Source organism: Solea senegalensis, linkage group LG7 (genome assembly GCF_019176455.1).
Source record: "Solea senegalensis isolate Sse05_10M linkage group LG7, IFAPA_SoseM_1, whole genome shotgun sequence".
NCBI lineage: Eukaryota > Metazoa > Chordata > Actinopteri > Pleuronectiformes > Soleidae > Solea > Solea senegalensis.
Window position 1 is genome coordinate 1,249,084 of NC_058027.1, and position 21,476 is coordinate 1,270,559.

At 41.2% G+C, this 21,476-nt stretch overlaps 1 protein-coding gene across 2 annotated transcripts in view; it reads left to right on the forward strand.

The window, feature by feature from the left end:
* The window catches only part of sbf2 (SET binding factor 2), a 94,758-nt gene that overhangs the window by 13,550 nt on the left and 59,732 nt on the right, over positions 1-21,476 (forward strand). For both annotated transcript variants that reach the window (XM_044029744.1, XM_044029745.1), the window contains exons 2-3: positions 1,501-1,586; positions 20,129-20,266. In XM_044029744.1, the coding sequence (XP_043885679.1) occupies positions 1,501-1,586; positions 20,129-20,266 (224 nt within the window). The remainder of the gene's footprint in view (positions 1-1,500; positions 1,587-20,128; positions 20,267-21,476) is intronic.

The following is a 21,476-nucleotide window of genomic DNA, read 5'->3' on the forward strand; positions in this document are numbered from 1 at the left end:
GATTACCCGAGAATTCCTGAATACCCCCCATGTTTCATCCAAACTGCAAGTCATGGGATGTACCGTGCCTGTGTCCTTCGTCTCTGCCGTGCCAAAACATTCTGTGGAAAAAACACCATCATTTGCAGTTATCTAGGCTCCAATTAATCACACGGTCGGCCAGATGTAGACTGAAATAATAACAACGATAATAATGACATACTTCAGAGTGCCACAGCACAATTTCACTCTGGCATTGGCAGGACTGGTCATTTAATCAGAGCAGCGGAGGAACGTCCATGTCATTCTCTCCCCAAGAGCACAAACGAGGTCATGTGTCATGTCTTGGCACGTTCAACTTTTCCATTCTGGTTTGTATCATTTGTCCTTTGAGCTGCAACATCCTCACTCTAGAAGACACGCTTCTCTAGTTGTGCTGGACTTGGCTGCCGTTCTTGAACCTTCACTTTTTCACTATATATATATGTATATGTATATATATACACGTGTATATATATATATATATATATATATATATATATATATATATATATATGTATATATATATATGTATATATATATATATATATATATATATATATATATATATATACGTGTATATATATATACACATATATACATATACACACATATATGTACAGTATATATATGCACATATATATACAAAAACACAAAACTCGTGTCAGTGTCAAGTGTAGTCACGTGACCACTGACTCAGCAAATCTCTTCTTGTCGCAAAAAAAACCGAAATGTTTGAGTTACACACGTTTATATTTAAAGGACGTTGGTACGCTCCATAACATAACAAAGACCACATTTCTGCCTGACACATCTTGACCAAATCGGTTCTACAGACATAAAGTCTTAGAGATTTGAGAGAAATAGACGTCAGAAGACGGCAAATCAGCCTCACTAAAGAGGACTAATTAATTTTTGGAGCAAAGGATGAGTAACTGAGCTGAACAATTTGTGAACAAACTTTATCTAATTGTGATTTCTTAAACATAAATTGCAATTACGACTTGATTTTTGATGTCAATCTTCACTATATATATTGAAAACATGATGGATCGTTACCTCATAAAAATGTATATGAACGGCTATAATGCAACAGCGAAAACCGAAAGAATTTAGTTGCTTCTAACATTTTGAATAGTATTCAAATAGTAACAAATTGCTACTAGCATTTTTTTTTTTAATATTGATTTGAAAAGGATCAGTGGTTCAGTCCTGATCAGTAAACCTGTGGCGTATAGTGACTTACTTTGCTGTGTCTACATATTTAAAGACATATTTTCTTTACATTTCATTGATCTGTATTTTCTAAAACGGTAGAAAATGGATGGATGGAGCGCTTTCTTTGTCTTGTTTTGTTTATTATCTCATAGAAACAGTAGAACAAACTGCATTGTATACTTTGTATTTTCTCACATCTGACACCCTGCTGCTGTCCTCTACATCGACTGCACTGACACATCTTCATCTTTTATTTGTCTGCAGCTTCAGGAGAAGGATGTGGGAAGATCATCCAGCGGTTCCCCAAGAAGGACTGGGAGGGAACAGCCTTTCCTCAGGGGGTGGAGATGGTGAGTGATCATTGTAGCCTGAGACCGAGCTAAATGTCTTAAGTTGATTTAAAAAACAAAACGGCAGAATATTGAGATGTTCTCTAAATATTCACCATTAAAAGTATTTTTAAATAAAAGTAGAGCGATGAAATTAATCAAAACTAATACTAAATAGTCAATGTTTGATTAAGATTAGGACAAACCATCTTATGTACTTGTGTGCAACTTGTGTGTTGTGTTTGTGTCTCCCATAACATGTGACTTATTTTACATCAGGACGTATGGAAGAAAAGAGGACGTGCTCGTCACGCTAGTATATATATGTCATTATAATAACTCGATTTTTTGCCTGCTCAGTTTACAGTTTGTGGAGTGTTTGTTTTCCAGAATTCAATGGAAACTTAGATTTTGTGCGTTTCTTTTCTGTGTGTGTGTGTGTGTGTGTGTGTTGAAGTTCCTCACTGGAGCTTTAAGAAGGAGAACAAATGACCATCAGCTTCCTTCTCCTGAGCTTTTCATGACTAACTGGAATCAGTGATGAAACTCTGAGGATCATTGATGGACTGCTGTCTAAATGGTTGCATCGTTACTGTGACTGAGACCTTTGCTGTCTGGAACACAGACCGTTGGATCATAACAAGAGACAGTTGTATGTTAATCCGTGATGTTCAGAGGTTACTGTGTTCGTCTAGTTAGCGAGTGTCCTCGCTGTTATCAACTCAGCCGGTGTCTCGATGCCCCGGTTAAGAATATGTTGCAACTAGAACAAGGAAACGCATTCATTCTGTAACATGAGATGCTATAATAGTGGGGTTTTTTTTACAGTGTACTGTATATGTACAAACGAGGGCCTGCCTGAGGCAAAAGAGGCTGTCACTCAAACACTGGCTCCGCCTTTCAGACAGTTCCTCCAATCGTTATGCAGAAGCCCGGCGTCCACGCCCGCACACTGCTCGATGTAATCAGAGAAGCTGAGCTTCCACGGAAGCGGCGTTCAAGTGTCTGTGCCGTCCCATAGAGAACAGCTGAAGCTGGGCTTCAGGTGGTTTTAACGCGGAGGCATCTACGAGAATACGGAAATCACGTATGACGATATGTCAACCGTGATAAAACGGCTGATTCTGAGCGAACTAGTGACACGTTCTCATCGCACATCATCTGTTTGACGACAGTTTAGTGGAAGCTGAGCTTCTCTGGCTGCTTTAGAACAATCACCACCGGGTGATTTGTGTAAAACTCTTTTGTGTCACAAACCACAGTTTGTTGAATTCACATTAGAGGATGTGTGCATTTGAGTTTTAAAAGCTGTCATCGCTCACTTATTTGGGAACCTCCTTCCTCAGAATCCCTTCTTTTGTCTTACATTGTATCTGCTTCCCCTCCTCCATGTTTCTCTTTATGGAATAAAGTGAATAGCTGCCTCTGGAGGGTTTGTTCCCTGCATTCATGGCTCCCTGACAGGGGGTCGCTCTGTTTTCCTTGTACAGAGAATGCGCTGGACAAATATTTGCTTATCAGACATGGGATGAAGCTGTAGATCCCAAGGGCAACATTAGCCGTTAACGGTATCAGACTGCACAGGACATCATGCCTGTGTTGTATCTGTTTTTGTTCATTCATATTGGCAGATTAAGTTTTCATGACCGAGCAGAAAAAGGCTCTGGCACTGCAAGAGGAGAGAAAACCACTAAATGATTTAACATCCCGACACTGTGTTTAATCCTATGAGTATAAGAGGTGGTCAGAAAATCATTTTGTGATCGCTGCGTGATTCATAATTGGCACAAATCGTCATTTTTTTAAATTTATTTTATGACATTTTTGAAAAAAGATTGTTATAATTTGCCATTTTTTTGAAGTCGTCAGCAAACAACACATATTTTCACGTATATTCATAACTCCTTCATAATGTCATTTTGTCACATTTTTGACATTTCTTTTTTCCGTATTTTTAGTACTTTATTTGATGTTTTTCATTATGCAGCAACAGCACAACTTACTCCCACTGCAAATTGTTGTTAAAAGAATAACAACAGTAATTAAATAGACAAAAATCACACATTGTCACTAGGACATCGCAAACATTGTACCTGGACAGAACCACTTCAAAGTTTACAGTGAGTCCACAGCTGATAAAGCTCATGTTTCTGTTGCCAGATCTTTAAAAAGGCTGCGTATCTGTTTCTCATGACAAAGGCGATCTCCTCTCATCATTTCTGATATAGAATCTGCGGGAATCCGACTTCCAGGTTAATGCGATACATTTTCTGGAAACAACAACAGCTACAATATATCAGTACATTTCCTGGAACGGTGACTTAGTTTCAAGTTTGTTGCACATTTGACGTTTCTTTATGAAAACAGTTGCAATGCATTTTGATTTGGATGTTGAATATTATGGGCAGCCCTAATGAATATTCTATCCAACACTGTGATATTATATTTTTTTTCATTCAGTACAGCACCACACAGAGAAGCTCATGGAAAAAATTTACAGTAAAATTGTGAAATTAAATTTCACAATTTATTTATTTTTGCTTAGAATTGAGATCACGGTTCTCCTGCACGACTTTTTTCACAAATCGAAATGTTTATTGCACTCATGGACAAAAGATCGTAAACAATGTGACGTGTTTTCCACCTAAAATGCAGAAGAGTCTTTGTCATTCAGAAATGACATCACGTGTAGTTGCGAATAGAGATCGCAATTTTTTTAATTTTTAACGATTTATCGCGCAGCACCAACCCAAAGTCATTTATGGATTTTGCAACTTTTGAAAACTGCAGTTTAGGGTTCATTAAGAAATCTGCTGCACCAATGTGTTCAGATTTCCGCCGCAGACGGTCGCTCGTACTGTGCTAAAATAAATGTTGCGTGCTCGCTTAAGTCAAAATTGTGCTCGGAAGTCCAGATGTGTATCATTTATTTCCAAAGTGATGCAGAGCAGAGCGTCAGGTGTTGCATAATATGGGTCAGGAGCTGACATTTATTTTAAACATCACACATTCCACAACATATTGGGTTTGGATTATCGCCTTAAATGACGGCGAATAGAGTCTTCGGTGCCGCGCGTTCACGTCAGAGAGACATTGTTTTACACGGAACTCGTGTTGGTGCAACAGTGTTTACGAGGCAGTCGCTGCAAAGTGAGCACAAATAGACCGATTGTAAGTGGGCGGTTTGAATGGCAAGCTTCTTCCTGTGCTGGAGTCTGTTGGTGGCCGTCGTCAGTGACTCGTCGTGAGTAAATGCTCTGAGACAAACAGTGGTGTTAGACGCCAACGCTCCTCACAGGTTTTTGTGCAAAGCTCTGCAAAGGCTGCTCAGTTTCCCACAATATCAATATAGATCAAGATAACTACATACTAACATAGAGATAAATCAGGTACTAATACGTGATTTATTTCAAAGCAATACTGATATTTTAGAGATTTAAATCGATCTTTTTTGTCATTTCTTTGCTCAAAAAAGAAATTTTTGAATCGTTTTTTGTTTGTGGACAAAAACGAGACATTTGAGGACATCATTTCAAGGCTTGAGAAACCTCAGTCGTCATTTTGTGACATTATAGAACAGCTAATCGACTCATTGTTACGCTGCACACAATCATACAAACAAAAAATGGACAAAACCTAGCCTAAAATAAACGGTTAAATAATTCAAATACTATTATTATTATTATTATTATGTACAGTAATGTAGGAAGTGGAGTTCTTATTGATATGAGACCCTGAACCCTATCTCTGGTATTTAACCTTGTAGTGACTCAGCATGATGAAGCACTCGTGTCTTGGTTTCATTGCGTTTAAATATAGAAACACTTCCACAAGTTTAGCGGAATCAATTATCTTAGTGTTTCCAGATGTCAGGACCTGCATACCATTTTTTGTGTGTGTGTGTGTGTGTTGTCCTTCTTGCTGAAGTGTTCCCTCCAATGCTTCTTCATTATATGTCAGCCTGGGCTGAAATTGAGACATACAGCGATCCCCGAGTGTGTGAAGAAGAACAAAGAGCGATGTTTCTTTATTGAAGTTGCTCCGTCCAACGATGCCTTCAATGCTCGGGAATTTCTTTAAGTGTTCTTGGAAAATACCGAGCATATTTGCTGAAATGTACACAGATGACCTCCTTTTTGAGGAACAGGCAGACGCACAGCACATGTGTAGTGTATTATATTATGTGTAGTATAAACTGGAGATCCATCCATATAGTGTGTGTATATATAAAAATAAAACACACCCAGCAGAGTAAGAAATGACAGGAAAGATGGGGTTTTGCTTTCTTACTATGTGGTGTGTGACGAACTCAAGAGCCAAATAAATGGAATTCCAGCTTTGAAGCTTTTAATGAAGATACACCATAGTGTTTAACAGACTCCACTAAGCAATTTGCATTTTGGCTGTGTTTCGGGCTGGTATGTAAACCCTTATTATTTGCAGATTTTCTCGACTTTGTGAAAAAACCCCGAAAATGAGTCATTTACAGACACTAAGGAGCACATCTGTAGGAGGCAGTGGATGGAGCTGAGCACGAAAAGCCTTTTGCGGTCACAACAGGCCCCCAGCGAACTAAATATCCACAGATGAGGAATGCACCAAGAAAAAGCATTTACAACTTGTGCTTGGAAAAATGTGTTTCTCATCTCGTTCGGGCAAGTGATGATGATAGGAACCGGCTCGGATCCTCATCTGTTATGGATGAGATACGTCTGTGGATGGAAGTCAGTAGAGTTGTGCACGTAGTAAATTTCCACAGTCTTGCCCTTCAGCAGTCCTCATGGTGTACTGTAAACACACCAAGGTTCCAGGGCCCGGCTCTTTCCCTCGTCGACCTGCGTGAGTGAATGTGGACGTGAAAACTGGACCGGCTTTTGTCTGCATAGAGTCAGAGAGAGTACACTGCGCTGTCATTGTGGAATCAGAGGTTTGACGGTGGACTCGGGTCCACATGACGCGTGCATTCGACAGCTTGATAAACACTTTTTGCGACCTCTCATCTCAACCTTTCTTCTGGCTACTTTTGCACGTCAGCTTTGGTCTTAATTATTTGTTTGAAATGATGCATTCACCGTGAACCTCGTGCTCTTGTACCTGCTTTGTTCTGCAGTGCAAGTAGCAAACGTAGCTCACGTCGTCACTGAATTTAATGAAGAAAAACAGTTTTGTTTTTTTTGTTTTTCTTAATTGAACATTCTATTTTTGTGGAGCATATTTTGTTGTTTACTTTTCCACTAGCGAGTTCAGAGCAGAGATGTGAAATGTGCCGCACAGATGCCCGGAGTTACTGTGGTGTTCACTGTTTATTTTCTGACTTTGCTCCTTTAATTGAAAACACGGTCTGTTTAATGTTTGAAGAATTTGAATGTTAATAACATCCTTTGCATGTAGACAACATGTTTTTTTTTTTAAATCAAATTTAGCTTTTTAGGCTCTTTTTTTTCATTCGATTCCTTCATACCGTGTTTCACTCAGATGTTGTTTTTGAATTAAATTGCCTGTTTTAGTCGTAGGCAGACGACATAATGCACTTTAAGGCTGTCTGATCTCAAACCTTTGCGAGTGTTTGACAGTAAGAAGCACCAAGTCTCGTCCAAGACTGTTTCTGCGGTCGAACAGTTTGCCAGAGTTGTAAATTTTTATTGTGAACTTCACCTAAATCAAATCTTCACACTTTGCACTTTAACACAGTTGGAGCAATAAGCCTGTAGTTTTACAACAGGAAGCCTTTTGTTTACTGCTCTTTGTTGTATATACATGGACCTAAGCTCATTTCTTAAAACGCTTTCCTACCAAACCTGAACAAACTGGCTCTGTCCGTGACTTCACTCAAGGGTCTGCGTGTTCATTTTAATGTAGAAAGAGGCTTAAGTCACATTGTGTTCCATTCAATTTGATATTTGGCTTAATATCAAACCAGTTTAATAATGTTTACACTGAGCATCAGACAGGTACCGACATGGAGCCAAAACTCTGCTCAGCAGTTGGCCCCCACTTCTGTTTTCGCTTTCCTTGACCTTCAGTCATCGTACGCATGTGTGTGTGTGAGTGTGTTAAGAGAGATGTCTCGACAACAACACCTGAGAGGTCAACCGCAAGCAGCTCAGAGGTCAAACACGAGGGTCACTGCATTACATGTAGCGTGCAGACAAAGTTCTGTCAACAAGCGTCTCCTCTGCTTCTATGTTTCCCGGCAGGAAAACAAATGTCTCCTGTGATTACGCAGACTCAAAACAGTTAAAGGAAAGCGCTCTCAACAAGTCTAACATCAATCACTTTGCATTTTTGTCCTATTAATAATCTTTTAAATTACTTTTTGCATAAGAAAGATAAACATTGGCTTTATTCATTTATATATTATCATATTTTGATGCATAAAACATCCACAAAACACTGATTTGAATTTTCTTTCATGTCTCCCGCAGCTGCAATCTGTTGTAATTTGTGCGCGCGTGGTTAACACATTATGGTTTTATTTTAAATTGCCTTCACCAAGTATTTCGTGCGTGGTGATGTGGGTCAGACGTTTTTTTGAAAAACAACCTTAGTCAGCAGTTTGAGGTTAAACGATCTCGGCGACGCGATGGGATCGGTGGTTCGAAAGCCGTGACGTTCGACATTTGTCGCGCGTTGACCTTTTGGCTATTTCTTTGTTTGTTTTTGAAATCTGGAGGCGACGCAGCTTCACACTTGTGGCATTTATAGCCTGAGGTGTGTAGCAGCAAAAGACAGTGTGTGTGTGTGTGTGTGTATGTGTGTGTGTTTTAGTCTGATACTCGTCTCACATGCCGCGGCTGTGGGCGAGATGCTGCACAATAGTCGCGCTGTACTGGTCCAGTCCAACACACCAAATGTGATGTGGGTTTTGTGTTCCACTCAGTCGGCTAAGCAAGCAAAGCGGAGCTGTTTCTTTGACCGCATACCATGCCGGTCATTTGCTTTTCTGTCCCTCTGTTAACGCAGACGTACACTGGTCGCCATAATTACTGTGGAGAGAGAGACATTTTTCACAGATGGCCACCACAGCGGCCAGAAGCTGAAGCCAAAATGAAAAGTGTCATTTGATGCAAGTGTACCAGCGGCCGCAAGATTCTAATTCAGCCTTTTCCTTGTAAAATGCAAAAATATCCCTTTTACTCCCTTCTTTTATTTTGTTTTGAGACAAAACATGATGGTGTCAATCAGACTAATATTCAAACTGGTGAAAAAGCTGGATTTATCCAGGGTTAAATCCGTATTCACTCAGAACACCCACTGGGATCCACTAATCTCTCCACCTATGATCCCAGCTCGATTCGGCACGGCACGGTTTAGGTTGGTTTTCCATTACAATGTAGTACCTCCTCAACGTGGGCGGAGCCATCACTGCACGGCTGCATGAAACTGCCGCCACTTTGTAATACACGTGACAGTTAGAAATATCTTCATTATTTTTTTTGTTACTTGGTCCGAGGCTTGAAAATGTGACGCTAATTCCGCACTTTTGTAAACAGTGTCTGCCATCTTTGCTAACGGCTACGCTAGCGGGACCGAGTGTCACTGGCGGACACGTAACGTTCTTTCTAAGAAAAGAATGAAGATATTTCTCAACTCGGGGGAAACTGAGGTTGCGAAGCACAATTTTTCTAAAATACTCGCCCTGTTCTAGTGATACAAAGCTAAATGCTAATCGGTGAAGTATTCCTCTAAGACTTCTCTGCTCTTTGCCCAAATTAGAATAGTTTGACCCAAAAACAATTCAGTATCTGATATGATACGTGTGTTTTTTTGTCATCATCATACATGTGCAAGTCTTTGCAAGTGTGTGTTTTTTATAATATATAAAAACACACATACACATATAAAACTGTGAATGTCATGTACTGGAGATACAGATAAGTGAGACCATGATAAAATTGCCAGAGCTGCTTAATTGGAGAAACGGTTATCAGTGGCGGGCGTACGTCTGTAATCAGTGAGATAATTGCTGCGGGATGTGTTTTTGTACGTTAGCTTTCATTTGGACTGATATTCTGACACTAAATGTGTCCTCCAGGTGTTTTTGGGAACGCGGTGACGAAGAAATGAATCAGTCTCTGTTTTGTTCTGTTGTTCTTTAGATTTCTTGCCTTCCTTTCCTGCTTAACAGAGTTATAATAATGCATGTTGTAAACTTAGGCACATTTCATTCACACTAAAGCCAAATCACCACACACATGGATTATTTAGAGTAAGGTCATTGTCCTTCATGTTCTGTAAACAAATATAATTGAATATCCCATAATTACACAATCATCATATCATAGACACAGATACTGTACATTTCACTCTTCTTCAGTTATAATTTATGCCACAGTTCAACTCAAGGAATCTCCTCTCGGGGCCCAGATTCTTGTGATGAAGGAATTTGCATGACTTGACCAAACTGTAAACACTGGTGTCATCTCTTCTCGAACTCCTCCCCCAAATCCCTGCCGTAATGAGGAACGTGGCTTTCGGTTCCAGGAAGGATGCTTGATTTGTACAAATTTGTAAACGGCTGGTGTCGTGCGAGAGAGAGAGAGAGAGAGCTGACTGCTGGGGTGGAGAAAAGTTACGACGTTCCAGCAGAAGAATACTTGTGTCTATTTGATGACCTGACTCCAGTCCGACCTGAGCCCCTGGGATTAGGTCGGGTTCAGTTCACTTAAGGAAAAGAAGTCCTGTTCTGAGGAGTCATGCGACTGGCCTTGTCCTCTGAGCAGGCTGGATAAGCAAATCATGACAAAGCTCGACTGCATTGCTCATAATCAGCAGCCCTGGTTTCTCTCCAGTGGGCTCCGCGCCAAACCACAGACAGATTAACAATCCAGCACGACTGCATCTCATGATGGATTGACTCAAGTAACCATAAGTTGACATGTCGCGCTGCACGTCGGGGGCTCGTGATGTTTGTAAAGACTATGAGAGAAAAATTAAACAGTGCATTCCAGATAGCAGGATGCTGTCGCAGTCAGGGAAGAATGGGATCATGTGTTTGTCAGGAAGATCCACATATGAGTAATCAATGCTCCGTGTGCCAGAGAAGCTAAACACATCAGGAAACAAAGCTGCGGCTGTCAGGCAGCCTGGACTTTCCATGCAACAGAGTGCCGTTCGCTCACCAGGAAATGGGAATACACAGGATGAAATTAAGGCACAGTATGCTGGAGAGTGCACAGACTCGGATTTTTATGTGAAATACGATAAATGATTTCACTCTTGATGCTATACTGCAGCTACTCCCAAACATAAGAAATAATGGGAATCCTTCTGCGACACGCCAAAACCTTAAATCACAGTACTACGCTACATTCTTACAGTCAGGCCTCTGCAGCCATTATCGATAAATTCTCCCAATAATCAATTCACGTTACGCAACCTTTTAAATGAATCATATTAATTGGTTCATTTTGATGACCTCTCATGGCTCACCTGCAGTCCCTCCGTGGGTTCTCCCCTTTGTTATTCTGTCAGATTCACTTCGACCCCGGTGTCATAGGAAAGCTAACGTCCACACAAGCAAAACAAAAGGGACGATGATGCAAAGTTGTGGATTCTGTACCTCCGCGAACGTACACGTTCATTTCCTGAAGAGGTGACGACTCCACTTGGCTGCTGGTTGTTAAATGTGCTGACTGCTGCTGATACCAGGGCCAGCACCTGGTGACATAAGTTTTATTTATATAGTCGAGTGCTTACTTTTATGAGAACGTTTGGGATTGATTGGTTTATTTACTTTAAATAATAATAAAAAAAAAAACCTGGATCCAGGTGTTCTGTTGAGCTTAGCTACCTAAACAAGGCTTTGTTGTTATTATTCCTTCTTGTAGCCCAACCTGCTGCAGTCGAGCCTGCTGAGTTCCACTCAAGAAGATGTTTTGGTATTGACTTGGGCTTCGTGTTTGGAATTCCCAGTGAAAAATCTTGGAAAGTCTCTAAGCCACTGGCAGGATCATCACACTGCGCTGTAATACATTAGATTGCTGTTATTCATTGACAGTTTGAGCTCCACTAGTAGAACCCTGGTGCTCAGAGGATGGAGATGTTGGTTGCTTGTGTCTGGAGGCTGGCAGCAGGAATTTAAGCGTTGTATTTAAGCGATTTCTTTATGTTTACCTTTTTAAAACCATAGCTGTACATTTCACTGTGTCACACAGTGTGTTTATTTAATATTATGCGTTTATTGCACATGTCCAGCTGTGACTTGACAGTGCTGACCGTGCTTTTCTTTTCACAAGCTCAATCACAAGCTGCAGAAGCATTTTTGATTGTTGGATTTTAAGTGTTTAATGTGTTTACATCCACTTTAAAAGTTAACTTTTAACAACGGTTGGTAACAGAACGTTATAAACTAACAGAATAGTTCTCACGTGGCCAAGTGGATACGGCCTGGCTCGTAGAATAGAGGAGAATAGAATATCTTTGAGGTAGAAAAAAAGGTACATTACACACTCTGTTATATGTTATTTATGTGATTCCTCTTACAAGTATAAGTGCTGGTGTGCAGGTTGAGTCCAGTCCAACGAGTAACTCTTTTTCAACATTTCCACTTGTCAGCTGTGAAGAAGCATCGAGAAGAAGTTGCTATGTCACAGCAGGATTTGGTGGTAATAGCATGATACTGTGACGGCAGCTCTTATCACTTCCTGTTTTTTCCTGTTTCTCTCTGGCATTCTGCCCAGTGTGTGTGTGTGTGTGTGTGTGTCGTGCTCTGTTCGTGTTTTATGTTGTTAAATGTTCTCGGGTTAAGTTGAAGACATTTCAACTCTCGTCCAAGACGCTTCTACCGGAAACAACAATTTGCACGACTTTCTAGATCGCTATCCAGCATCAGAGGCTACTAAATACCTGGATTGTTCCACCTGTCAGTCAGAAATGAAAAAGCCACTTCTAAACTTAGTGAGAGCAGAAGTGAGACTGAGGGAATAAACTGCAAAAGCTGCCCTGCTTCTAAGAAACACTTACAATGTCACAGGTTTAAACATGTCACAGGCTTTAGTGGTTTTCGAGTAATATATCACGCATTAACATCACTTTTCTGCACACGTGACGCTCGTGAAAATGTCACAGGACGTTTACTCTCCACACTACAGTTAACTTACAGTAAGGAACTGAGATTGTTGTGGTTTTATCTGTGAAGGCAGAAGTGAGACTGAAGGGTAAATAATTGAATAGCTTTCTTTTTAGAAATAGTTGCCATGATGTGTCCAAATTGTCAGTGACTATTTTTATAGTCTATTACTGAAACACATTTTCGACTAACTGGGTAACCTTAAAAACTCTTCAATTTTTAATATCCAGCCTAGAATTGTCTCAGACAATTTGAAGTAATTGCCAAGTTGTCCAGCAGGGGGCACTGTGGCTGCAGCTTGGCCTCCATACGGTCTTTGCTCATCAGAAGAAGACAACACGCTGGTTACACTACACTGGTATTACACGTTAACTGCAATTAAGGGAAACAATTAATACACAATAAAGGATATTTGTGATACAGTTTAGAAGTAGGTGTTTTCTGTTGAATGACAGAGCGCAGGGAGGGAGCAGGGCTTCATTTTAGGGCTTATGTGTTATTTCTCTGCCATGGTTTTGCACTGACTTGATTATCAAAGACGAGGAACAAAGTGTATTCCCTATCTGTTCAATATAAAACACGTCTTTTATCTTTTAAATACAAGACCAACCTGTATTTTATGGAATCGTTGGAAACCTTCACTCTGAGCAGTGATGGCTTGAAAGCCCACACTGCACAGATTGACTTTTACTCTCCTTGCGACATTAGTATGCAGTCAGTCAGCTGAGAAACGAAAGGTTGTTGTGGTTTGAGCTGCACTCAGTAAGGGCAGAAGTGAAACTGAGGCCAATAGTGAATAACTGTGCCGGAGCCCCCACAAGGCAGCGGAGGAAGCACCTGTCCACAGCCGGGTCGCTATCCGCCGTTATCTTCCAGCGCTGCAAACACAGGGGCTCAGCAGCGTGACGTAGGACGGCCATTGTGCTGATCTACAACGTCAGGACAAAGCTGTTTATCCTGCTCTTTCATTCATCGCTCCATGAGCTCCCCGAGTGTTTTGATCTTACATGTTTACATTTTTACAGATGAAATAAAAAAAACAAAAACCAGCATGTTTATCCATCCTCAGCTGATACGGGTATGAGAAATTGCTCTGGCAAAGTGGTCGGTGATCCGAGCTGATGAAAATAATGAAATAACAATAATAACTGTGTTCCAGGGTTTTTGCCCCCTGTGGTTAAAAAAAACTAACAGAGGGATATAGACACAACATACAACTTTGTGTGCCTGATACTTGAGTATAAATAATATTATTATAATAATAATAATGAGTAATTAAGTCTGCTAGATGCAGGTGAGATCCCTGAAAGTCTTCATTTTAAGAGCTTAACTTAATTGCATCTACTACATTTACACCTGCAATCATTCACACGTGGACTTTTTCGAGCACCCGCAACAGAGAACTTTGATTCTCCCTCATGTTTCAGTGTGAAAACCCCGGTGCTTTCCTGTTTACACTGGTTCCTACACAAGCAACCAACAAAATAAAAGTGTAGTATCATATGCACACGGGGGAAAAACAGTGACGTGTTTTAATTCTTTCTTTGCCAGTCTCTTAGCACAAATAATAACTCCTGTTTTGTCTGGGCTTAATAAAGGACTATCTTATCTTTAATATCACCCCCTCGTTTAACTTCCTCCCAAACGTTCAGTTCCTTTGTGTGCTCCTCTTTTCTATGTTTCCGCTTCAGAGCAGGTGGAACCTCAGCAGCGCCGTCACAAATGTCACAATAAGATCATATTGTTATATGATCTTATTCAAGACCGTCATTCACGTACACCGCCGTTGTTTTCTTCACATTTCCACTTCATTCCCCTGGTGTTGGTTGCACTCCAGTCTGCTTATCTATGGGCATCATAATATTTATTGTACTCAGCCTAAGAGTTCCTGTGCGAGGCCACACCAGCGCGCCGTGCATAAATTGTGAAACTCTGGAGTTTTCACACGTCATTTTTTGTCTTGTCTGGACGCTGCAGCGTTCTAACGCACTGTCAGACTCTGATTAACGGAGCAGAACGAGTGGACGTGCTCACACTTGACAGGGAGGCTCTTCCCACAGCAGAAGTCTCTGATTGTTTTAGCGAAAGCGCCTCGAGCTTTACACACTTGATTGTGCGTTACTCGCCTCCGTTTTCACACACGTCATCGCGGCACTTGCATTATTTATTGGATTATGCTCGTGTTTTATTAGTCGCATGGTTTTAATATGGGTTTTACAAGTAGAGCCGGTGCCGGGAAAAATCTACGGACTTTCTCTGGATTTGCAAAGGGAAATTTTCTACTCTGTATATTTCACAGCAGAATTTTCCCCCTGAACTGTGTTTCAACTTGTTTATGCTCAAAAAGTGTTGTTCGTTAACCCACTTTAGACTAAACTGACGTAACGTAAACTCCGTTGAACGTTTGGGAGGCGCATTCCTGCCGCGATGCATCACACGGATGCTTTAGGTTGAGCTTCATGAGTCAGCTTTATGAGAGCGGGATGATGATGTGAGGAATTCTCCAAAGGGTTCCTTTTTTTCTGCATCTCTGTTCTCGAGTCGCATGTGGTGAACTGCTTGTATGTTTTCAATTTATGTTTTGAAATCACCCTAAGTATTTGCCCTGAGGTGAACAACGCTTCCCATGTGATTTTGGCGGCGAAAGGCGGTTTCATCAGACTTGTCGTTACGAGCTTGTTGCTCCACTTTTTATGGTCGCGCTAAAAATACACGCTGTGGGTTTTCTAGTGTAAGGTTTCCTACACATATGGCATTTATGAAGCTTGAAATTTTGTGTACAGCACTGGTTCTAATATTTGCAAGCTGACTCTCTCTGACTAGACATTTTTTTCTTGCGTTTGTTTGTCTAAAAATATCTACATCTAAAAGGAACCATGTGCTCTTAGTGTTGCATAACACAGCTTCAAAGGGAAACCGGGAGTATTGGTGACAGTATTGGTGGGGGGAAACGTTGAGGAATGGAAATGGATGCCACCTCAGCTGAGCGCTCAGTCAGTCTGTTAACGTGATGTTAGAAAACAAAACAAATTACTGTGTCGGTCAGACTAAAACCACACTATTTTAAATACATGTAAACATGTTAGTCGGACTGAAATTGTACTATTAGTTCTTAAAGTGGGACTAACACATTGTTTCAGTGTCCCCACTCCTGGGCTTTTACCAGTAAATAATAAAAGAAGCTGCTACATAGAAGAAAAACACTGAAATCCAGAACGGTGCACAAAGCTTAAAGAAGTGAATGTCATTATCTTATTTATCTCTGATGAACAGCACTTTGTTTCAGCTGTTGTTTTTTAAAGTGCTCTATAAATAAAGTCGGATTGGATTGGAATATTTTGAGTAGGGCTGTGTTAAAAAAGATTGTTCCTTCCTGTTTCTATTGCAAATACTGCGACACTATTGCGGTCACAATAAACAGTTTGACATCACTATTGTCTTCTTAATGAGCAAAGACGACGTGGATGCTGGTCAAGCTGTGCTCACAGCACCCTCTGTTGGATAAGTTGTTAATTACTTTAAAATGTCTGATGGGAATTGTAGGATGGATATTAAGATCTTGATTTAAAGTGTGAATTATCATCGATGACTGCGGTTTTATTAGCTAAAAAGTGCATTAATGTAACTACTTACATTAAATGTTTTTAGTGTAAATATTAATATTTTATTGATGCATCAGGTTAGCGAGACTGGAAACTGAATTATCTCTAAATAAATAGAAAATAGAAAAGTATTTGAATTGGGACCTTGATTGTATGAATCAGAATCAAATCAATTAGAGAAACCGACAGCGATACCCAGCCCTAATTTTGAAGGCAATGGATTTCGCTCCTCATGCTAACATGCTAACTAGCTTAGCTTGTTAGCTTAGCGGCGGTGGACACACTTCAGTCACTAAATCGATTCCTCGCAAGTTCTTGCACGGACAAGCCAGTGAAATGAACTGTACTTGGGTAAAGGTTCTGCTGTTGTGTTGCTGTCGTCTTTTTGTTGACAGCTTTGTTTCTTGTAGCAATCGCACTGACCTTGAGCGGAGGAGACCAACGTATGTTTGTGTGCCAAAGCGCTCATCCTGCAGACCCGATAACGTAGCAGTGCACACGACTGACCTTCTCACCCCCCGCTCATTTGCTCTCTGGCCCCTGACAAGTCGCACCTCACTTTCCGTCATTGTGTCGTCTTCCTGGCATGTGTCCCTAAGCTTCCACATGTACGGGGAAAGAATACACGAAAGGAAGACGATAATGCAGCGACACGCAGTGTTGTGCACATCTGTTGCCAAGTTTTCCAGGCCACATTGTATTGGAAATCACTTTTATATTCCAGATTCATGTATAGTCAGCAGTACTGCCTGGAAGTACCATGCTTGTGGTTGTTTTTGTTTTTTTTTCCCTCACTTCCTTCACTTTCCGTTACACCTGCGCTAAGATTGTCTGGCAGCGTGTTTGTGTACTTGTTTTAGGAGTATTTTTAGGTTTACAGCGATAAGAACTGGATGTGTGTCATTTATTAAGCTTTTGTTCCCCTCATTCGGATTAGGTCATTGTTGCAGAGGAGAGACAGCTTAGTCTATGCACATGTTATTGTTGCAGAGGAGAGAAAACATGAAGATCCTCGGTGCCTGTTTTCATTTGGGTTCTTGACTCGACCAAATTATGAAATAGGATTTGAGGAATTGAGCTCGTCTGTGGTTTACGGGAACTCTGAAGGTTTTATGACCCTTCGAAGATGTTTGTAGTACGGGCGTCTTCAGTTTCCCGTCACGTTTTTGAGCGTGTGTACTCTCGCTTTCTCTGTGGCTCTCGTTTGCAGTAATGGCTGAAATTCTTCTTTTTACTGGTGCAGCTCCTTGACAAAGGTCAGCAGGTCAGACTGCAGATAGGGAGTGGGAGTTCATCATCACAGGCTGCAGAGGGATTATCGGCACACCAGCGGTTTACTCTTTGACATCAATACAGCCACTGTGTACCAGAGTTCCTTTGTCACTGGACTCAGGTCTAATTTAGGAGTGGATGTCCTTTTGTGTGTGTGTGTTGTGTAATACAATGACCCTTACACCTGTTGCGCTGCAGTGGATTTCTGTCATTCTATAGTTGAATGTACAGTACAGACGCCGTCAGTCAGAGCTTTCACTGTCCCGACCTGCTAATCTGTGCCTGATCGCCTCTTCCCGATCAATTACACAATCTCTAGAACGTCCGGACGTCACATGACTCAGTTTGTTTACACGGAGACAGGACACAATAGCAGACCTGCAGTATTCCAACGTTCAACTTTCTGATAGACTTTCCTTCATTCCACTCCAAAAATCATGTTTAATAAACAGGATATTAAAGTAAATTAGCGTTGGATTGTGTTTGTTTTGTGGCAGTGATCCATCGCTGCTTTCTCTTGGGATCTTTGGTGATCGTCTCCAAAAAGCTGGTGGTACAGCACAGTACAACATGGCCTTGACTTGCTTCCATGTCGTCAGCTACCAGAGCTCTGTGGGCCTTTCCACAAGCATCAGCAGGTTCTCATTGTAACTCAGCCGTGACTGTAGATGGCTTCATTTAGAGTTTAGGCAGCATTTATTTTATATTGCCTGATATAAATCTGTTAAAGCAATTTCTTGTTGTGCTTTTGATTTATTTTAACGACTATACAGGCAAATACAAGTATCAGACCAGGACTCTGATTAGGATTAGAAACCAAAGATGCTGACTGGGACTTCCCTGCAGACCTTCTTTTAACTCATCCATCCATCGCAGGGCCACATATAGAGACAATCAACCATTCACTCTCACCTGTGGTCAATTCAGAGCGTTCCAATTTACCTGATCCCCATATTGCATGTTTTCTAACTGTGGGAGGAAGCCGGAGAACCCGGAGAGAACCCACGCACACACGGGGAGAACATGCAAACTCCGTGCAGCTTGTTGGGTCTTCTTGCTTTTGTTTTTCTGTCACTCTGATCCTTTTAGATATTAAAATATCAGCTCGCCAACAAGGACTAACCACAGAAATATGTGTTTATAACCACATTTGATTGAATTATAAAATGACATGATTTGTCACATTGAATGTTTGATCCAATAAAGTAAGCAATTACCTCTGTTTGCATATGTGGTCGTGCACGGTTTCCTGTGCCAAGGAGGTTATGGGTTTGGTCACGTGTGTGTGGTTATGAGCCGCACAACTGAAAAAGTTAAAAAAAAATGGGATTTAAGGAAAGAATTTATCTGGGAAGAAATGATGAGATTTTTTTGGTGGTAAACTGGATGCGGAGAGAGTCGGCTGAGTTTTGATGATCCGTTGTGTGTACAACAATGTCAGCGTTCCGTCTGGATGCAAGAGATCCGTGAATAAAGTACAAGTCGTATAAACACCAAACTCCCCAAAGTGACTTTGAACCTGCTCCAGCGCTCAAGTGTCTCTCTGCAGACCCACAGACGAGATAAGGGCCGTGAGGAAATGCTAATTTCATATTGGGGAAGTTGATCTTCTCACTGTTTTGCCTCCACTTGCTTGCTACAAGTGGCTCTCCTACACACACACACACACACAGGATGTTATATCTCCTGTGATCTTCTGAGTTATGCAGGCCCAAAGGTGTTTATCTCTTTTTGACAACAATGAATGGCATAGTTGGAATATTTTCAGACAGGATCACAGTTCTCCCCACCTGGGTCCTTGGGTCATGTCTGACCTGAGTGGACACACACACACACACACACACATACACGCAGTAACCTCGTCACAATGCAGGTTTAACAGATTTCCTGTGAGCCATTGTATCTGCTGGAAGGTGATGGCATCCTGGTCCAATCCTCCAGGTCGAACAAGCCAAAACCTTCCTCCCCCATTTCCTCCCTCCTCTCCTCTCTTCTTTCTTCTCTATCTCTACTCCTCCTCTCCCACCGCAGACATGTTCCCTTGCCGCTGTATTTTTTCTTTCCTTTGGCTGCACACAAAAATACATCTGTCCGTCAATCCGTGTGTTTTTGCCCTCTCACACCCCTACTTTTTGTGCCCGTCTTCTCTGGTAATCCCTGGTGTAATCCCCGAGGAGCAGTCTAAACACCGTTTTCAGAGAAAAGCCTCCAGCAAAAACAGAGACGAGACAAAAACACGCAATTCTTGGCCCAAATGCCTGCCTGCATCCAATATTTAAGCCTTCTACTCTTCTATTCGCGCCACTTCTTTTCGTAATTTCTCTATACCTATCAAAACCAGGTCCGAACCTATTGATACATTTAATTATTCTGGTTTATAATCAGAAATAATGAACAAGTTGGCTTAACATTAGCAAAGAAATGCTGAAAATGCTATTTCCTGCTCTTTATGTATAGACGTGATTGCTGCACTCAAACAGGACGTCCTGTCCGAGCTCTCTGTGGGGAGCATGAGAATCTAAACTCTGAAATATTCAGAGCATGGACCCTCCACTGAAACACTACATGTTTTTGTATTATAGTGTAATTTAATAGCATTTTATTGCATTTATTTTCAGTTCTGCCAGCCCGGAGGGTGGAGGTTGTCCAGAGACAGGAAAGCACCCACCTTCTTCACTGTTGTGCTGACGGACATCGACTCGGATCGCCACTTCTGCTCCTGCCTCACTTTCTTTGAGGCTGAGGTCAACCTGCAGGTAACACTGCAATACACACACACACACACATGCTCGAGCTGATGCAGCTGTTTATTCGATTATTAATCGATTACTAAATTGATCGACAACTATTTTGATAATCGATAATCGGTTTGAAGCTTTTGAAACGAGGTTTCTGATTGTTTAAGCTTGTTAAATGTGAATATTTTCTTAATTTCTTTGCTCTGGATAACAAAGAAATCATTAAAAGTGAATCATTTTGGTTTGTAGACGAAACAAGACATTTGAGAATATCATCATTTCCGGGTTTGATGAACGCCGGTCAACGTTTTTATGGTTTTCTGATATTTTATGGATCAAACGATAAATAGATTAATCGAGAAAATAATCGCCGGATTAATCGATTATGAAAATAATCGTTAGTTGCGGCTCTAAAATAACTTGATCTTTCCATCAGAAAGACAGGAGCACAAATGCATCTTCCCTGGATGCAAAAAGAGGCTTTGCTTCCTGGTGAGGAAATGAAGTCGAGAAGATGAAGAAGAAAAAGACGAAGAGCAGACTCCAGCTGCGAGGCTGCCGAACAGTAGTAGAACTGGGATTTAAAGGGGGTTGAAGTGCAGAGTGTCCTGAGTTCTATCTGTCAGACAGAGATGAGTTATTATGTCGTGTGATGGAAAGAGAAAGTGAGCAGGACTGTAGTGTTTGTATCTAAACTGTGACAGAATGGTGAGCATCTGGTCCTCCGTCTAATCCCCGTATAAGATTATCACAGTGATCGCTCTCAGTTTGGAGGATTCTGCGCCGGAGGGGGCGAAGTCATCGTCACGTGTCACTCTCATGACTCTTCTGGGCCATTTTGCATAATCTCAGTTGGCTGATGTGATAAATCTCCGTCTCTGTTTTTCGTTTTCGACTCGTTGTTTTTGTTGTTGGCACCTCTTTGACTTTTAGGAATGCCTGTTGCATGCATGACATCCTCCAGAATGACAGACAGTTGGCAGAGGTTTGTTGTTATAGAAGAGAGGACGGACCTTTGCTCCACCACCAGCGCCGTTCATTTGACTGAAGGTTGAGGTCGATTGTGTAGCGCTGGTCTTGATCTCTTGTGAAATGATGGTTTTTTTGTACTTGTGAATGACCTCATTAATATGTCGTGCTGCCAAAAGCCCACAGAATACCAGGCTAATTGTTTCATTGTGTTGGACTTTGTTGGAGGCCTTGCCCCGCCGTGACCTCACATCGCTTC